At 45.3% G+C, this 17,857-nt stretch overlaps 1 protein-coding gene across 1 annotated transcript; it reads right to left on the reverse strand.

Annotated features, from left to right (window-relative positions):
• Positions 1–12,087: 12,087 nt before the first annotated feature.
• On the reverse strand, positions 12,088–17,075 carry BNIP1 (BCL2 interacting protein 1). Its single transcript, XM_086621587.1, has 6 exons — positions 16,992–17,075; positions 16,772–16,864; positions 16,419–16,510; positions 15,862–15,963; positions 15,004–15,122; positions 12,088–12,939 (listed from the first exon to the last, which is right to left on the reverse strand). Exons 1-6 carry the CDS (start codon positions 17,073–17,075, stop codon positions 12,743–12,745), a joined length of 687 nt encoding a protein of 228 aa, XP_086477713.1. The 3' UTR covers positions 12,088–12,742.
• Positions 17,076–17,857: the final 782 nt, after the last annotated feature.

Here is a 17,857-nt window from a genome sequence, read left to right on the forward strand (position 1 = left end):
CACATGCAAAAGGCAGGTACGTGCTAGAGCATTTTTCTAAATAGTGCCCAAAACATTTAAGAACAAATATTGTAATATTTGTATCATGGCTGGTTTATCTCACATGTAACTGTGGACCTAACACTGGACAAAGTTTTAAACCCACCCCTACTAACTTTGCAAATTCCAAGATGTTCTATGTGAGTATTGTCTTTGTTCTGCTGAGGCCAATTGCGAAGGAAAGTGGTGAAATGGTGCAGGGCTTGGCAGAACTTTATTTCACAGTGCTACCTAGTGGTTTCTGGAATAAACGATCAGTCAAAATGCATCCTCCATACACAACCTCAACGTGAAGTAAATACAAGTGTGTATAAAATCTAAACCTCCACCACAGCCTGAGAATGGTAGGAACAATATGTTTATGCTGCAGGTAAAAAAAAAAAAAAGAAGGGAAAAAACGTGTAAGAACACCTGCGAGCTAATCCCAAGCGTTTCCGACTGGATATTCACATATACATGCACATCAACAACCCCGGCCTCCTGCAGCTGCATTGGATGCCAGGACAGGCAGCGCCTTTATTCGACAAACAGGATTTTTCCTCCCTCACCATTGCCAGGGATTAGCGCAAGAACATGGAGCTAGTGGCATTTCTGGCCCTTCAGAGACTGTCCCTCCCCTTTTCATCCTGTCTCACAGCATCAAGATGCTAATGCCAAACTCCTTGAACAGATTCTCCCAGATTTCCTGACAGCATGGGAACACTTATCAGAATAAGCCACAAAGCCTTTTCCCCTCCAAAAACCCTTCCTCGCTCCTCTCAAACTTTGCTCCGTAACAGAGACAGTGGCTGCCAAACTGTCTTCTGTGCTGCTCAGTATCACCTCTCTGCCATGCATCCGTCAGTCTATATATCCATCTATACATTTTCCAGCACCGCCACTGCCCTGCGTTTGCCCACACAGGAGACAGCACTGCCCAGGCACTGGGTGCAAGGTTTAGGTGTGACAGCAGCACAAGTAAATGAAGTCCTGTTAAAAACCAACAGGACAGACCTAGAGCCAAGCCTGGCAGGATTCAGTGGAAGATGTTAAATCCAAGTACGAGACACAGCTGCTGGATGTGACAGTTTTCCCATACTTAGAAAGGGGAGAACAGTACTTGCTTCCCTGGGCAATGCCTTATGACCACCAGATGAAAGGAGTCATGTAAGTACTAAGTAGTATTAATAGTCACAGGTGTAATTTATATTTATGAGAATAATATAGTCAATACTTAACAGTCATTTCCAATAGCAACATTTGTATAATGCCATCGACACTCAACTGCTGATAAGTTGGACACACTTAAGGAATTTTAATAAGCCTTTGAAAAGGTTTAACTGATGTGAATTAAGCCTCGAGATAATTTAGACGCAGGGCTATCATTCTTCAGTTAAAAATAATTGATCTTGAATTTAAACGTCACGTCTTACACCCTAGTGTACAAAGGCAAAGAAAATGTCATTTGTCACCAGCAGCGTCTGGGGCTGATGAACACGTTTCTAGAGAAGCTGCAGCAACTCCGAGCTGTGCCTGGTCCGTACGAGGGATACCACAGCTCTGCTCGCCCAGGGGAATTTCTTCTCCTGTCGGGTGGCAGACAAGGTACCTCCCAGGAATAAGATTCATATATGTTAATTAACAATACATGTGTGGTTAGTACTACGAGGACACTAAATGCAGTGCCCTAGGCATTGTGGGTGAGTGCAGAAAGGACTGCTGCTATCTTTTTGGCTTTAATCCACAAAAATAGCTCTGCTGCCTCTCCTCTCTTGCAGAAGCAGAAGCAAAGTCTTTATCTGGAGTTTAGTACTGAACATAAAAGTTTTTTTTCTTTTGGAGAGGAGTATTCTATATTTACTGCTTGTTGTTCCAGGCATTATGATTTCCTAATGGGCAATTTCTCTCCCAAAGCTCGCTATCTTTTCTGGAATCCTCCAACAGACACGTAACATAATGTCTTTTTGACAAGGTGATGAGACCAGAAGTTCTTGTTGAACTTTGCACACCTAAACATCCACCCATATCTTTACAGAAATTAATTAACTTGCAGTAATGAGAATGTAAATTCCACTTTCTGTCTTTCAGCATGAATATTACCCTATTGTCTACAAAGTTATTTACCATTACGTCTGTGAAAGATCAGGAACTAAGTTTGGGTCAAAGTCTGCAATTACCAAAGATACTGGTGTAAAGACAAGATTATTTTTAACAAGCTGGAGAATTGTGGTGTGTTTTTTTTATCCTCTCCTTTTTTTGGCTGGTTGGTTTTGAATAAGCAGACAGATTACTAGCACAAACCAGTCAGTGAAAGCCAGGAGTCGCTGGCATTAAGCTACTTGCATTTTTGCTTCAGCTATTTTCAAATATCATCTCTGACATTTAAACAAATGGGAATAACATTATAATCCTTAGTAGTATTTGCAATTTCATATCCAAATGAAAAGAAGCAAAAGCAGCATGCTTTTAAAAACATGTCTGAGAAAGGAATTCTTCATTGTTTAATCCAAAATATACAGCACTGATATACATGTAATCTGTCATTTTTATATATATACACACAATACGTAACAATATACAGGATGGGGGAAGGCTCGCTTCTCTTGGAAACATCAAGTATTTGCTATTATCAGACACAGGACAGGAGGCCAACTGGATCAATAGACTTAATATAGAAAAATCTTATCTTCAATTCGGACTAGCTAGCCAAAATGTCAGCACCTAGATGCCACTGACAGAGTTATCTCCCATCAGCAGCAGCGACGACTGTTTGGTAGTTGGGTGACACCTATGAAAAGCCAATAACCCAAACATAAAAATTTGGTCCCACTGTCTGTTTTGAAGATAAAGGGAAACCGATCCACCCCTCCCTGGTCTTTGTGCATTTACCAGGACTACGAAATAATGCTTTGCGGCCCGTGTGGGTTTTGGTTTCAAATCTCTGCTCCCATTGGGACAACTCAAACCAAAGAACTGGTGGGTACAACGAGACCAGACCCCTGGAAGGGTCAGGTCTGAAAGCGTCCCTGGATGTAATATTTAGCCATCATGCTGTTGAAAAGAAGAAAGCAAAAAGCTTTCATGTTGTTCTATATATATGTGGTTCTATCTATAGGGCCTGGTGTGCGCTGATCCCCGAGGAGACGTTCTCCCTGCCTGCCCTTTGGGCGCTTATCGCAGGACCAGAGGGACACACGCAGCATTATCACCAGGCCAGGCTCGGAGCAGCCGAGTGGCATTTTCCTTTCATGCAGCCACCGACACCAAGCGCAGGGCAAAGCGCTCCGCGGTGCCGCGGCACAGCCTGCGACCCTGCCCGGCAGCCTCTAAAAGCGGGAGATAAGTGGGATACGCGAGTCAGCTCTGATGTTGCAGCAGGAGACAAAGGTCAGGAGTGATAACATCTGATCAGTCTCACGTTGAGGTTAAAAATAAAAGGAAGCCCAAGTGGAAAGGAGAGACTGTGGTGGTCTAAGGTATGGTGAGATGTCATAGCATCCCGGGAGAGACCTTCACCAGATTTTCTTCTCACAACTCCTACCAAATTATTTTTAATGACTTTGCATGGCTGCATAAGCCTCATGATTCATCCAGTGTTTTAGCACCCAAGACATTGCTTTGAGGCACATGCACAGCCACAATTACTGCAGCTCTTGCTTTATAGTAGTACCCCAGGTTCACGCTGCAACCGGTGCCATCCTCCTTGACACCATGCAAGCCTAGGGAGGCCAGGATGGGCCGCTCCTGCTCACATGGAGTAAGTGGGAAGAGCCAGTGGGTGAGGACAGAGCTAGGCAAAGAGAAATTGGCAATCACAGATGCTCCGAGGTTATAATTTAAGCATTCAAAGCTTACACGACAGGCTTAAAATCATGTTATTAAAAGCACACCCCAAACCAGAGGCAAATAAAAGCTGTTTTTTAGGAAGTGTTCCATAGGTTTCATATTTAATGTGTGTTTGCTACTGTGAAGACCGTATATCTGCTTGTATAGAGTTTGATATTTTTCATGATCATATGGTGGCAGAAGCTGGGAGTTTATTCTACATATTGTTCATGCTGGTGGGACCAGCAGCCCCAGCCCAAAGCAGAGGAGGGACGTCAGCCTGGGAGGTAAGCACCAGCTTCGCTGTCCTTGAACAAGTGCATTTACCTAGAGACACACAGACACAACTAGGTGGCATTTCCCAGTGAATTGGCAGAAGAGTAAATAATTATAGACAGTAAAGGACTTCAATATTAACCTTAACCTTTCCTGTGGTTACCTGCTACTCGTCGGAGTTTTGCCACAGCCCAGGCAGAACGAGGATCTGTTCGCTGGTTGCGGGAAACCCATTTAAATGCAGTATCAGAAGTAACATAGAAAGGAAGGAGTCTATCGAGATACTGCACCATTGAACTTAGATGTAAGAATATGCATCCTCTAAAACACCTCAGTAAATTACTTAAGAAGAAATAGAAATAACAGAAGGCAAAAACTAGGTCCTTATGGATGTGCCCCTATTAACCAGTCTATCTGTAGATCTAGTGTTATTCAGAACATAATATATGAATAAAGCCTGATCTTTGTTACTTAGACCTTTGCTGTCCTCTTAGTCAAACTACTGCACTTTTACAGGTCTATTTTGACATCACTGGGGATCTTATATGATCAAACTGATTCATATTTTGGTACAATGTCAGCATGGAAAGGGAGCTGCTTGAGCGTTCACTTTCTGCTCCTGGTTCCTATTTTAAGCTTTGCTTTTTAAGAACAAGAAAGTTTTACATAATATTTCAGAAGCCGGATGACCAAAGAAGCTGCAGATGTTCTGTGTGCTCCCGTAACTGCAATACTGCAAATCCCTGCAAGCCCTGGAGGTTCCTCCAGCACTGCTGCAGCAGGAGGTGACTCTGCAAGCTCTAACAGCAATTTCGGAGCCTCCAGTTGCAGTCAAAAGATCAAGTCCATCTTTTTAAAGAAGCTGAGAAGATACTGCCATGAACTTCATTGCTGTATTTGTAATTTCCTCCTTAGTGACCACATAGGAATAGATGAGCTGTTTCTGCTGAAGTGTCACATCAAACCGAGCTTTTAAAGCTCAGCTTTGGATTCCTGAAATAGGAAGCGCATGGCAAAAGGGGACAAAAACGTCAAGAACTGATGGATTGCCTAGGAGAAAACAATCTTGCTGGAAACCAAGAGGCTGAAAGCAGACACAGGCAGAAAGTCAGAGCAGCTTTTCATCAAGGGAGGTGCAGCAACTCCTCTGCTCATGGGATGTTAACCCAAACGGAGCATTGGCGCAGGCAGACTCATGCAGCTGGTTGGCTCCAGAAGCACATGATTTTGCTCATTATCAAGAAGTTATCAGTAATAGAAGACGATACTGAACCAGAAGTGTCCCTTATTGTCTTCTCCCTTAATACATCTTCATAAGAAAGAACGAACCCAAACAGGTAAACAGTGCATAAATAAGTCTCTGGATCTTTTTCTCATCTTCCTTTCTCTGTAACTTGAGTGGAGATCTCAGAGTACACCACATGAATGCCCAGGCCCTAAACCCAATTAAGCGAACAAAGATTCCTAGTCCCTTCCTCAGACTGTAGCTCTCTCTGTGAGGAAGAGGATCATATCTTCAAGGCACAGTTACAGTGCACCAGAACACCCACAGCATCCCACTTGATGCATCCATCACCCAAAGAAATTGGCACAAACTCTTCCATCGCTTGTTCTGTGAGAAAACGAAAATCTCAGCTCAGGGACTGACGTTTGCCTTGTCGCACAGGGTCTGGGCTGCTCTGTTCGTACTGTTTTATACAAGCAAGTAGATAATAATCAAGTGTAGTTTATTCACGGTAACAGTCTCAGCCTGACCAAGTTCACAACCAGCTGCAGGGACACACATCTGCATTAAGCAAGTCCACAAACACCTTTAGATAGCAGTAGGCTCATGTAAGAGCTCTGGGATGTGCTTTATACAGCTGAAAACCCAACGGCACAATGGGACAAGTGCAGAGATAACCAGTTATTATTTCATCTGCTATGTGACTCCCAGTTGCAATTAGTCCATGAGTCAAAGATTCCAGCACAGCCCACAACCAGGAGAACATCAGTTTTCAGGAATGGGCCATCCCTGCTTGACCAGCAGCTTGGGAAGTGTTTATTCAATGAGTGTTTGATGTGAACATGGACATTCACAGTGCACCACAGTAGCTAGTTATACTACTTACACAACACAAATTTAAATGATGTGATTTGAAATTCATTTTCAGGAAGCACTGGCATTTTATTTTTTTTCTCCTACCAAGCTTTGAGCAATGCAGTACAGAGCACGGGGAGAGATGAGAAGTCTGACTTCTCCACTTGTGAATGTTTTCAGTTCAGTTAACATTCTTATTTCTTTATAGATAAGTGACAAATTCTGCAGCCATCAACTCTTGGAAAGATTACATCATCATGAAACGATTCCTTTACTCCCTGACAAGCATATCTTGAGATGTATGTGATTGAGGAATATTCAATGATATCCTGAACCGCTGCATTAGAAGAGAGAACCAAATGTACTAAAATTTAAAGCATCTTTCCATCTCTTAAGTTGAAATTACTTCTCAACTCATGTAAAAGTACCGTACTTAAAAGTACAAATAAGGACTGACTGGGGGCTGGGAGAGCTGGGGCTGTTCAGCCCAGAGAAGAGAAAGCTTCTTATCAAACGGGGAGGGGGATCTTATCCAGCTATACAAATACCTGAAGTGAGGGTGCATAGAGGAGGGAACCAGGCTCCTTCCAGTGGTGCCCAGTGGCAAGATCAGAGGCAATGGGCACAAACTGAACCAGAGGAGGTTCCCTCTGAACATCAGGAAACATGTTTTTGCGGTGAGGGTGACTGATCACTGGAGCAGGTTGCCTAGGGAGGTTGTGGAGTCTCTATCCATGGAGATATTCAAAAGCCATCCGGACACAGCTGGCACAGGGCAATAGCTCTAGGTGGCCCTGCTTGAGCAGGGGCTTAGACCAGATGACCTCCAGATGTCCCTGCCAACCTCAACTGGCCTGCGACTCCGAGAAACAGATAACCAGGGAAACTGAACAACAGCAGAGAAAACTTTCAGCCCTATCAAAAGGACTATGTATGACAAAAGTTATGAAGTAAGGTTCCTGCTCTCAACAACTACCCTCAGAGAAAGAACAGCATCAATCTTTCAGCAATCAGAAAGATTTAACTGGGGGATAGCTGGCATTTATACCACAGAGCATCACGAGCAGCCCATGCTGTGGCTGCCACTCTGCTCTGTGGCAGCACTGCGTGCCTTTGGTTGTGGTACACAGCACCTGCTGCCTATTTGGAGAACTCTTCTCCCACCTGTAAGGGACAGGAACACAGCAAGCACTTGGGCACCAGTTACATGAAGGGCTTGGGGCGCTCTGCAGCAACGTACAATCACAAAGGCACCATATCTCTCTAAAATATTTGCTTCTCTTCTGGTGGAATCACACCATTACCGATAGGGAGGCGAAGCAATGGTAAGCTGATTCTCCCCCCACTTCCAAAGTAGAGCCCCACATATTTGCAGACAAGTATGCACATGCCCCCTGGATATTCTCAGCCCCCAAAGATTCCAGCCTGACTTGCTCTGGACCACTTGGCATGTGATAGCAGCCGTGCACATTTGGCAGAGACATTTTTAGAAACTTCCAAGCTATGAATTCATCCTTCCATTTTGGTAAAGCCAGTTATGTGGAAAGCATTTCAAAAGCGGAACTTCAAATACATGCTTAATTTCTTCTCAATTCTTAGAAAGAGGATAAAAAAAATAATCATATTACACTTTTATTTTCCCACAGAGAATTATTCTGTAATATTTCTGTATTTGCTGATGCTATCATTAATAACCAAATAATTATAAGTCAAATAAAATCAGTCTTTTCAGTACGCTTATGCTGTATGTTAGAACTATTTCCAATTCTTTCCCTCAGGTCCAGGTTTTATTGCAATCACCAAAAGGTGACTTTCCTTGAAAACACACATCTAACTAAACACTTAGGAAGCTACCTTCATGTTGCATGTTTCAGGGATGTACTGGGGAGGTGCCCATAACCCCAGCTACAGCAACATGGGTACTCAGCAGGAACCTGCTCCTGCCCATGGATTTTCCATTGTGACCACATAGAAGTGGAGACCAGGATCACATTTGCATCTACAGCCTGCTAACCACATGCTGGCAACACGGCTAAATATGACAGCACTGTTTGGCTCCTGACACACCAAGGATCAACTTTGAAGCATATTCCCCTTTACCACAGGTGTTCAGAAAAAAACAAACAGATCTCAGCAGGTTGGGCTCCATAGGCAGAACCTGACATGGACTCTCACAAACCAGCAAGTTCTAAAACTCTAAATCTGCTGAGGCATCAGAATTGCTCCATCTTCATCCCTAAGTGGCTCCAGCTGCACAGCAAAACACCCATAGTCCTTTAAATGGCTTCAGCCCCCTTTGCTGGGAGGACACAGGTAGTTAACTGCCACTCAGCTGATGAGCAAGAGTTCATTAACTCACAGCTGCTTGATTGTTACCAGCTGCCTGTCTCAGCTCCTGAACTCCAGGGCAAGGAGATTTCAGGCCCTTTTTAAGCTCACAGTAGTTCCTTGCTCCTTGTTTTAAAGGAGTGTTATGTTATTCTTCAAAAGAAAAAGATTTCCACTGCAACTGTTTTGTGACAGTGAATCCCACTATCAGCTTGCATGACCATATCTGATACTTGCTGTCTGTGGAGGGGAAGAATGATCCAAACAGCAACAGGAGCACTCCTGTTTGCTTTCACTTGTGTATGAACTCTCCAGTGCAGCCCTGAACATTTCTCCAGAGCCTTCTCTCTTCCTGCCTTTAAAGCTCCCCAAACATCTGCTTCTGCAGCCCTGGAGCTCCTGGTCTCAGGAGGCCTCCAAGTTCTTGGCCCCCAAGTCACACCCAAGCCCAAAAGTGCAGAGGAAGCAGAGGCCATCCTCTTCTCACCATCTCTGAGAGGTCTGCTGCACTTGTCAGGGCAAACCTGAAAGGCGATGCACCTAAGAAAACACTACTCCCTTTCAAACAAATTGGTGTGATGCCAGTTTTGAGTCTTCACAACCCAACCTCAGGCATGCAGCAAAAGCGAGACACACCATCCTGCGTGATTCAAATCCCACTTTCATGTGCAGACCCAGACACGGAGACCACTGGGCTGCCCAAAACTCAAAAGATGCAAACATAAACCCTGCTGGAGACACAGAAGAACCGCACAGGCACAACTTTTCACATTCTCTGGATAAACATTGTGCATATCAGACAACAAAAAGCCAGGCACAACCACCTTATCTTCCCACAGTACTGCTCCCACTCACATATGCAAAAGATCAGATATAGAAACCTACCTTCAAGCCAGGAACAAGGTCTGTAGGCGAAGAACATGCCACATACCATGCTGCAGCCTGGAGGGACAGTGTTTGAGCACACCCAGTCAGCCACCTCCAGCTGTGGGCCATATGGGCTGATTGAGACATCCCACCGCACCTGGAGGGGGAACCGAGGCACCTACCATCAGCTCTAGCACCCAACCACTAAGCCAGGGTGTCTACTGAAGCACTACTTCGGGTGGTTGGCCCCACGTTAGAGACGGTGCTTCATCAAATCACCCTTCTCACCCCAAAGAGGAAATAACATTTATCTCGCTGTCTCCACTGATTATTTTTCAGGTCTGTGGCCCATCAGGAGCCTGGATGCTTTCTGGCTGCCTACAGAAGGAAATGGTTCAAGTACCAAGTGCTGCAGATCGACCCATTGTGTCCCAGGGAGGATTTCTACCCTTCCTCTCTCCCAGAAGGTCCAGTTGTCCTTGATCTTTTTTCACTTGTTTCCCTTGTCTCTAAGGGCTGCAAATTGACAGTCAGTTTATACTGAGCAGATAGGTATGTTTACAGAAGGACTAGATTATGGTTTTTTTTAATTAAATTCGGATACAACAGAAAGTAAATGTCCTGAGGAAGGTCCTTAAAGTTATTTTTTGCCCTCAGAGTCTTCCAGCAGGTCAAGGTCTGAAAGCTAAGATTTCAGTAACAAGAGAACAGAGCAAAACCCAAGACATTCAGCAACAGACCTTGTAGTGTCCCCCAAACTGCTACGTTACAATCCCCATCGAAAAAGATCACCCCTTTAAAACAAACTTTACTGAAATTCTCAGCACTGTGAGAAAACTGCTGCTTTTTTTAAGGCTGATCTATGTTCCGACGGGAGCACATCACGAAGATAAACCAGTGAAACTTCCTGCAGTTGTACTGCACTGGTGCCCACAGCAGAGCTCTCTCCTCTGCGTAGCGTCCCAGTATCTCAGCGATTAGCAACAACCTATTTTTGTATCGCATCCACGTGAGGGAGGAAATACTGAGGCAGCTACTGCCTGACCACCTGCAAGTACTGCGCTTCAGAAAGACGAGACTGTTGTCGAGCCAGCTGAGCAGAACAAAGCTGCACTGCTACACCTGGCCCAGGAGCAGCACGTAGTCCATAAAAAGTTTTACTGACTGATCGGAAGTTGCACAGAACAGCACTGCACTGCCGAGTTGGGTAACAGGAACTGCTGCATAGCAATTCATTTGAAATGTATTTACAATCTCAATAATCTTCATGTCTTATTTGTATTTAAAGCCGTATTTTCCAAGACTGCAGCACAACTGGACATGCTTTTATCACCCTTTGCACGTTTATACACACCTGTGCAGAGGGGCACAGGGACAAGCGGGCTCCAGAGGAGGCAGGAGCCTGACGCTAGAGATACCATGTGTGAAATGCAACAGCCAGTATCACTGAGCTGGATGAAACTGGCTCCGTTTTGGCCCAACTTGCAGACTACGCAACGCTCTCCTTGGCTGGCAGTCTGCTCATCAGAAGACTTCTTCCAAAGCAAGGCTTTTTTTACTATTAAAAAGCACACATGCATTGACTTTGTGCAACGTATCTTGTTTGATTTCTCTCTTACTCAAATCCGGAACATGCACACTGTCAGTTTACTTCAATCTTTGTGTGATTCTTTACCTCAGGAAGGGCTATTAGGAGGGCTGCACCGAAATACGATGAATTAACGATACAGAAAAAGCCACAACCATTCTGTCTAGTCTGTGTATTACAGGACTTGCAGGGAAAGAAAAGGCTCTTGACTCCCATGCGGTGGTGCCCTCTGTGGGAGGTACCAACCCTAATGCTGAAGTTTCCAAATCCCTTGTTACTACCCTAGGAAGAAAGGCTCAGGTATGAACTCTTCAGGCAGAGTCTTTGATGTTGAACTCGATTACCAATTCCAACGTTTCTTTGCTACACATACAGCCACGCAACTGTCCTGTACTCTGGTTCGGATTACTAATACCTGCTGCCACTGCTGTATTTAACCAGCTTGCAGTAGCTGCCAGCAAAAGGGTAAATTGTGACTACTGGTAAGATCTAGTGAATGAGTATTAAAATGACAAGATAATTGACTGGTCGCCTTTTCTCTCTAATGTACTTTGAGAACCAACTACAAAGGTAACCCAGCCTCAGATTTGACAGAAAGTCATATACTGCAATTTGGTTGATGCCATATTTCTCAGGATAGATGAAGCACCACCTTTTAAAAAAGTTTACTTCCAACTACTAAATTAAGGCAGTATTTAACCATTTCACGAGAATTTTCTAAATAGAATGCCAACTTTACCAGTCAGCTCTGAAAAAGCAATGAAACAATTTTCAGAGGGGAAGGCAACATCAGTTTTAAGAATATTGCAGTGCAATTTTTTGTACTTCAAGGTCCTACATGAAGTGTGACAGGTTGGTATTTATGTTATTGAAGCAAATCAACTCCCTTTAGGAAAGCACAAGAGATGGGGAAGGTAATAATTGTAAAAGATTTTACTAACTGAGAAAAGATCAACCCTATGAGCAAGAAAAACTTTGAAACTTAAAATTGGCAGTTTTTTGCAAATATAAAGTATTAACTGGAATTTTATAAAGAAAAGGAGCAAAAGGGCTTTTGTTTTCAACTGATAGCAATGTAATTCTCAAATACATTGTGTGAATTAATAGTAACAAAATGGGACTCCCATTTTTGGTCAGGGCCCTCCCAAGGCCAGAGGAAGAGCCAGACTGCATGTGCACTAGGCTCCCAGAAAACACAATTCATAGGCAACCACTGCTGTTAAGCATTAAGCAGAATTTTTAAACTGGAAGTTATCCAGGCTCTTTCAATCCATTAGATTTTTGTTTTTAAAACAAAATTCAGTTTACATGGATACAATAAATAGTTTATTAACGGAATGTACACGAGTTTCTCTCTTCCATCCTTCTCTTACCCTCAGCATCTTACACAGAGATGTCAAAGCAGCTTCCAGTCCAAGCGAAGGACAAAAGTTAATTTCAAGGCAAAACGAAGAGGTTGAAAGTTGAGACTGGCACCTTTGAGTGCCTAGTTCCTCAAGTGTTTGTCTGGTTCCCCAAACCTACAGGTAAACCGATGTTTCTTCTTTCCACACCTTGACCTACCTGCTTCTTCCCGACTCGTGCTCGTTTAAGCTCTTCTTGGGCAGGTCTCATGCTCCATGGGGACAGTATGAAGTCATGCCTGCTCTAACGCTCTTTCAGCTATTGCGATATCCCTTTAGTGTTTTATTTAAAAGCCCTACTGTTATTATGCCATCTCTTTCTGATCCTTTGTAACAGTTCAGTTTAGCTCTCGAATTTTACAAAAATGGAAAGAGTCTTTTTTTCAAAATATAGAGCACCGTGGCCAGGAATAAGGCAAGGGCGAGAAAGATCAGCAGCTTGTCCGTCAGTTCCCTGCGGTTGTACTTTGTTATCAGCTTTCGCCCCAACTGAATCGTCCCAGACATGGACTTAAATTCTTCGTTTGCTTCCAGGATGGTTCGAGAAGAATTGGCTGAAATTAAGGAGGGGAAAAAAAAAAAAAATCAACTGGTTGCACTTCAAAAATACATGACAAAGGATATAAGCATGCAATATTTGGCAATACAGATAGTGCCTGTGAGATCCCTCTGGGTCAGACTGACTTATGGGTAAGACAAATGTGGACTGTGTTCTTGCAGAAGCTTTCACAACTCAGCAGTCCTGATGTTCTAAAGAAAAATGCAAAGTAAAATAAGAATACTGAATAGCTAAAAGGCCCTATGTCCTGTTCCTGAATTTTTAAGTTACCAGATCAAATCTAGTTCACATTTTTTATGTACAAAGTCAGTGCTACCTGAGAGCTCGCTGGAAGCAGAGTGAAATAAGAATGGTGCCAGAACCACCAATTTAAGAGAGAGAAATCACCATCACTATCAGCATCAGTTCTAGCAGCACCAGGACACGTCAATATTTGAATATATTAATTGCACAAATGAAAATGTTCCCCCAAACGAGAGAAGTAAATCAGTGTGATTCAGATGGGGTTGCAGAAAGTGAAACAGCAGCATGCAACAGTAAGAGATCCTTAATAATTCAGCTCAAAGAGTTTAAACAGTTTTGTTATTTTTGACAAACTTTTTTTTTTCTCTAATAGAAGAGAGAAAATCAGCTAAAGGAAAAGTGTGTTAGTTGGTCTCAACTAAAGACAGAATTTGAGAATATGCCGAAACACTAAAATGGAACATCGGTCCCTTTCAACATCTCTCCCTGTAAGAAAACAAATGAGCAAAGAAACACCTCAAACTTCTCATCCTTCCTCCTTTCAAGCAAAAGCCTGAGTCCCCTTTTTTCTTATATTACAGAATGCAGACCCTGTTCAACAGTGAACGTTGGTGTACCACTCTATACTGAACTGATTGATTAAAGAAAGGTCAAACTCTGAGCATGCTGTCTGGTTCACAAAACAAGCATAGTAGAAACACTTTGCAAACCATTATGTCCCATCTCAAAGAGGCGTTTTGATCCAAGTGAAAATAGAAAACTTGTTTCCTATTGTTCATGACAAAGCAGAACTTCCCTGCTTCACAGCCACGTATGTTCACTGCCAACTAGGAAACGACTTGCTCAGAAAAAAGGAACTTCTAACTACTGATTCAGAATTTGCAGCTGGATTTTGTAAATGACCTCTGATAAGTTTTTCCCGTGATGAACTCCAAGTGCTGTTCAGTCAGAAACAGGGTGAAAAAGCTTCTGCCAAACTGTCTTTTTAATGGGAGAAGAAACATGCTACTTTTGCATGAACGAACCGTGCCCAGCTGCCATCCTCATACAGAGGCAGAAAACAAGAAGGGCCAAAGTTGTGTTATTTATCCTTGTCTTTAAACTGTGCTCTCTTCTGCCCAAAACTACAGCTAGTAAGAGGCCCAGGCAACACAGATCCAACTTCTAAATGCTTCATGAATCACCAGCTCTGACAGGTCACTTGATTTATTGTCTTGGGAGTCTAAGCCAAAGAACTGGGTGAAATTTTGGTTTCACAGTCCCTGATGCACTGCTGACAGAGCAACTGACCTCTGGTTCAAGTCACTTGATCTCCTCGTCTCTTAGTCATCCCAGCTGGAGACTGGGTGAAAACAGTCTTCCAGCCATACTAAGTTTCCTCTGTGTATGGACTCGTACCCACGCTTTCATGTTCTCTGCTGTTACCAAATGCATGCCAGGACAGTAGCACAGAGTAACACCAAACACGCCCTTAGCACCATGCGAACTCTTGTTGCTTTTACAATCATTTTTACGTGAAACTAAAACAAAAGCTCCTTATCCTGACCCCTTTTCCTGCCCCCTTTTTGTTTTCATAATCATGAAACAGAAACTCCAACAAACAGCTCCACACAATGTACGTTCCTATTTTCTGCTTATGTCCAACTGTTAGGAGTTCTGCTGGACGGCCCTTTAATTATCATCATAGCATGTTCTTCTACAGCAAAGCAGATTTCCACTATGCTCCACACCATATCAGCTTGCCTCTCTCCATCCTAATAGAACTGGCAAAAGGTGCTTCAATATCCATACCCAAACACCCATATAACACCCGTACCTAGGGTTTGCACAGTCTCCTCACTCTGCTGGACTTGCTGTGACATCATCCTGCTAATGCCCATCAGACTCTCCGTGATGTTACTTGCACTCTCTGCCAGGCTTTCTTTTGTAGTTTTCCTGAAAAAGAAAGGAAAAAAGTAAAACGGGAATGGACAAAGTTATGTCTTTGGGTACTGTAGTGAAAATGCTGCCAGGGAGCTTAGAATTGAGCTTGGCACCAAACATCTTTGCCAATGCACAAGAGACACAACTATTTTTTACTGCACAAGAAATTCAGATTATCTTCACTAAACAATCAAACACAAAAAAATCACAAAATATTAAAGTCCTGATCCAAAACAATTGCTAGTGGCTCAGAATCTGGCAGGGGCTGATATTTCGCCACTTATTCATCCATGACTGTACAATTTCATGAGCTGGTATGGAAGCACTGATACAAACTACCACTTTATTATTCTGGGCATCCCATTTATTGCTTCATAATACTAAACACATCAACTTTTCAATACAGAAATTATATAAGCTTACACCTAGTTTTGCATGTGAAAACAGCTTGCATAATGATCCATTACTTGTTTATAAGCCTGACTGAAGTTAACGTGAAAGACAGTCAGAAAACGATGAAGGTTAATTTATCCCCTTTTCCACTTAGACACGCCAACCACCAAGACAACTTGAAATTATCACAATCCTTAACAGTTTAAGTCTGCACAAAAGGTAAATGCACTCATAAGAGAAGACCGATGCTCCAGATACAATTAAGTAACTTAAAAACATTACAGTACTTCCATTTAAAACTCATGAATATAGCATACGCTGTTTAAATTTCAGGTTGTACAGTGGGACCGTCTAATACCTTTGTCTTAAGGAGTCTCTTCCCTGCAGCAGTTGATCTTTCTCAGAGTTGTCAATAGCAATTTTGCAAGCCAGGTTTGCCTTTCTCCAAGCTGCCTGATTGCTGAAATCACAAGAGTACAATGTCATAACACGATGGTCACACCTTGCAAGCAAAAACGATTTTCACAAAGCAATCACCACTGTAACTGAGCACCTCGGATATGCGCATGGGCTTTATATTACACCACAGAATAACAACATACTGTCCTGTCATTTCTTCTCCTAAACGTATTGCTTATGGAGCAAGGGAAGAAGAAAACTATGCCAGCTAGCAAATGCCACACTCTCAAGACACTTACTAACATGCTCAATGAAGCAGACCACGGTTAGGGAGTCAGAGCAGGAGGGAGGAAAGGAGAAGGGAGTCCTATCCTTTCCATCCCTGATCCTCTCTTGGTCTTGGGCAAAACAGCATCATGTCAGTGACTGTATTTGCAAAGCAGGATGCAAAAGTCGCTACACAGAAGCCCCATTATCTCCGGTTACAGGGTAAACAGCACCAGCTGCCTGACCCACCTGAGCATTTGCTTCTTATGGTTTTCCACCTCCCGCAGTAGCGCTTGTTTCTCCGACTCCTTATCTTGCTCCTTCGCCATCTGTTCGAGCTCCTTCGGCGGAAAGCAGAAGCACGAAAATCTGATCAACAGCCGCTGCCGCCTGCAACTCGCACACCGCACCCCGGGCCCGGTAAATCACCAGCACAGCGACCCGGTACACTGACCGCCCGCCGCCGGGCCTCCGCACCTCCCGCCGGGCCTCCGCACCTCCCGCCGGGCCTCCGCGCCGCCCCCGGCAGCCCGAGGACGGGCCCGCGGCGCGGGCCTGGCGCACAGGCCGGTCAGCGGAGCGGCCCCGGCCCGAGGCCTCACCTGGATGCGGCCGCGGAGGTGGCGGAACTTCTCCTTCACGGCGGCATTGAGCTCCGTGAGGGCGCTGAGCGGCCCCGGGCAGTCCCGGATGTCCTGGAACACAACGGCGCGGTCAGCGCGGCCCGCGGCGGGCACGGCCCGGGCAGGGCTCCCCGCGCAACACGGCCGCCGCCCCGCAGCCCGGGCACGGGGCGCCTGCCGCGGGGCTGCGCGGCGGTACCTGCACGGCCGCCTTGATCTCCAGGTCGAACCGGACGATCTCCTGGTGGCAGACCCGCACCGGCGCGCAGCCGGCCGCCGCCATCTCGGGCAGGGAAGAGAGGCCACGGCCCCGCCGCCGGCCCGCGGGCGCCTCCTGCGGGCGCCGAGAGGCGAACAGCGGCCGCCGCCGCCTCGGGCCTTCTGCCGCCCGCTGCGGGGGATCCCGCGGGGCTCAGTGGGGGGAGCCGATCCGGGGCGCTGATCGTCGGCGGTATGTTCTGTGCAGCGGGGGCGGTGCTGTGCCGAACGAGGCGGATCGTGCTCCCTGAGTGCCACCAGGGTTATCGCGGATCTCGTATGCCTCGGGGTGGAACGTTCCTCCGCGCTGCGGGAGAGCGCGAGCAGGGGGGGTGTGAGCTGGTGGGGCCCAGGGGGTCCCGCAGCCCTCATGAGCTAAAAAAGGGCCCAAGGCAACAGCTGCCGTGAGACCGGGGAGAAGCGATGGGGACAGCGGAGCTGCCGTTCATCCCCAGCGGACCTCCCAAGGCTTCGGGGCGGACAGGTCTGGACCGGTAAGGTCTTCGACCCTCAGCAGCAGGGAGGATGGCCGGTGTCATCCGGGGAAACCACGCGAGGTACGTTCTGCACCCCTGAAAGGAGGAAAGGGGAGGCAACGCAACGGCCCTCTCACCTTTTCCACAGACTCCTCGCCTGGTGCCATGTCTTCCCGCTCCTGCCCTCGACTGTGCTGTGTGACAAGCCAGGCTGGGACAAAGCTGGCAGGTAGGGAAGGGGGAGCCATTTTCATGGCCATCGCAGAACACCGGTCAAAGGACGCGGTGGGTTGCAGCCCAGGTTCTCCTGGTGGTCCCACCATGCTGACCC

Source organism: Tauraco erythrolophus, chromosome 16 (genome assembly GCF_009769465.1).
Source record: "Tauraco erythrolophus isolate bTauEry1 chromosome 16, bTauEry1.pri, whole genome shotgun sequence".
Classification (NCBI taxonomy): domain Eukaryota; kingdom Metazoa; phylum Chordata; class Aves; order Musophagiformes; family Musophagidae; genus Tauraco; species Tauraco erythrolophus.